Genomic DNA, 864 nt, shown 5'->3' on the forward strand with positions numbered 1-864 from the left:
TAGAGCGAATTAAGAGTCATTTTCACCCAGATCACAATAATTGTGTCTTAGACAACCTTGAATTTCACGTTGCGTCCATTGGTTTTTAAAGTTATTCGTTCTGATTTTAAACAGTAGGAACAGCTATGCTCTCATCACGTGAGCGTCTACAGGAACGTCAAGGGCAATACGCGGCGCCACGTCACGAGTACTTGCAACAATTGGTGGACGAGTTCCAGCGCTCGCCAGACATTCTTCGGAAGGAGGAAATCGTTGCAAACTTGGGCAATTTCGCCTATGACCCCATCAACTACGCGTCTCTCGGTCGTCTACGCCTTATGGATCTGTTCCTCGACATCTTAGATGCCGATCAAGAAGCCAAAGACTCCAACAAAGAGTCCAAGGCGTCGCAACAAGGACCCATCATAGAATCCTTACCAAGTCTTTCACGGAAGCACAAACTGGTGGAATTTTCACTGGGAGGAATCTGTAATTGCATCCCTGACCCTCCACTGCAACAGCAATTCATCGAGGGCGATGGAGTGGAGATCGTAGCGCCCTACATCCTCGAAATCTCGCTCGAGAACGAGCCAACGTCGTCTTCGGAGCAAAACGTGACGCTCTCCGCTCTAACTATCGCGTATTTCCTGTTAGATTCAACCGCATTCGCCAACATCACGTCCGACAGGTTCATGACCAAGATGCAGTCGCTCCAAAGTCATCGCAATGTTCAGATAGCCAACACAGCGGCAGCATTCCTCCATCGCAGCCAGGAGCTCCTCGATACGACGAAGTAACGCACTTAATCGAATGTAATACAAATCCCAAGTGAAAATTTACCCACCTCCGCCATTTCCTCACTTTTTGAGCACAAAATGCTGTTTC

At 48.1% G+C, this 864-nt stretch overlaps 1 protein-coding gene across 1 annotated transcript; it reads left to right on the plus strand.

Annotated features, from left to right (window-relative positions):
* Window positions 1–125: 125 nt before the first annotated feature.
* Window positions 126–776, plus strand: PITG_22643 (uncharacterized protein; the record flags this gene model as incomplete). The annotated part of the gene is made up of 1 exon (XM_002909643.1): window positions 126–776. The coding sequence occupies one exon, from the start codon at window positions 126–128 to the stop codon at window positions 774–776; it is 651 nt and encodes a 216-aa protein (XP_002909689.1).
* Window positions 777–864: the final 88 nt, after the last annotated feature.

This window comes from Phytophthora infestans, genomic scaffold, assembly GCF_000142945.1.
Source record: "Phytophthora infestans T30-4 supercont1.4763 genomic scaffold, whole genome shotgun sequence".
NCBI lineage: Eukaryota > Oomycota > Peronosporomycetes > Peronosporales > Peronosporaceae > Phytophthora > Phytophthora infestans.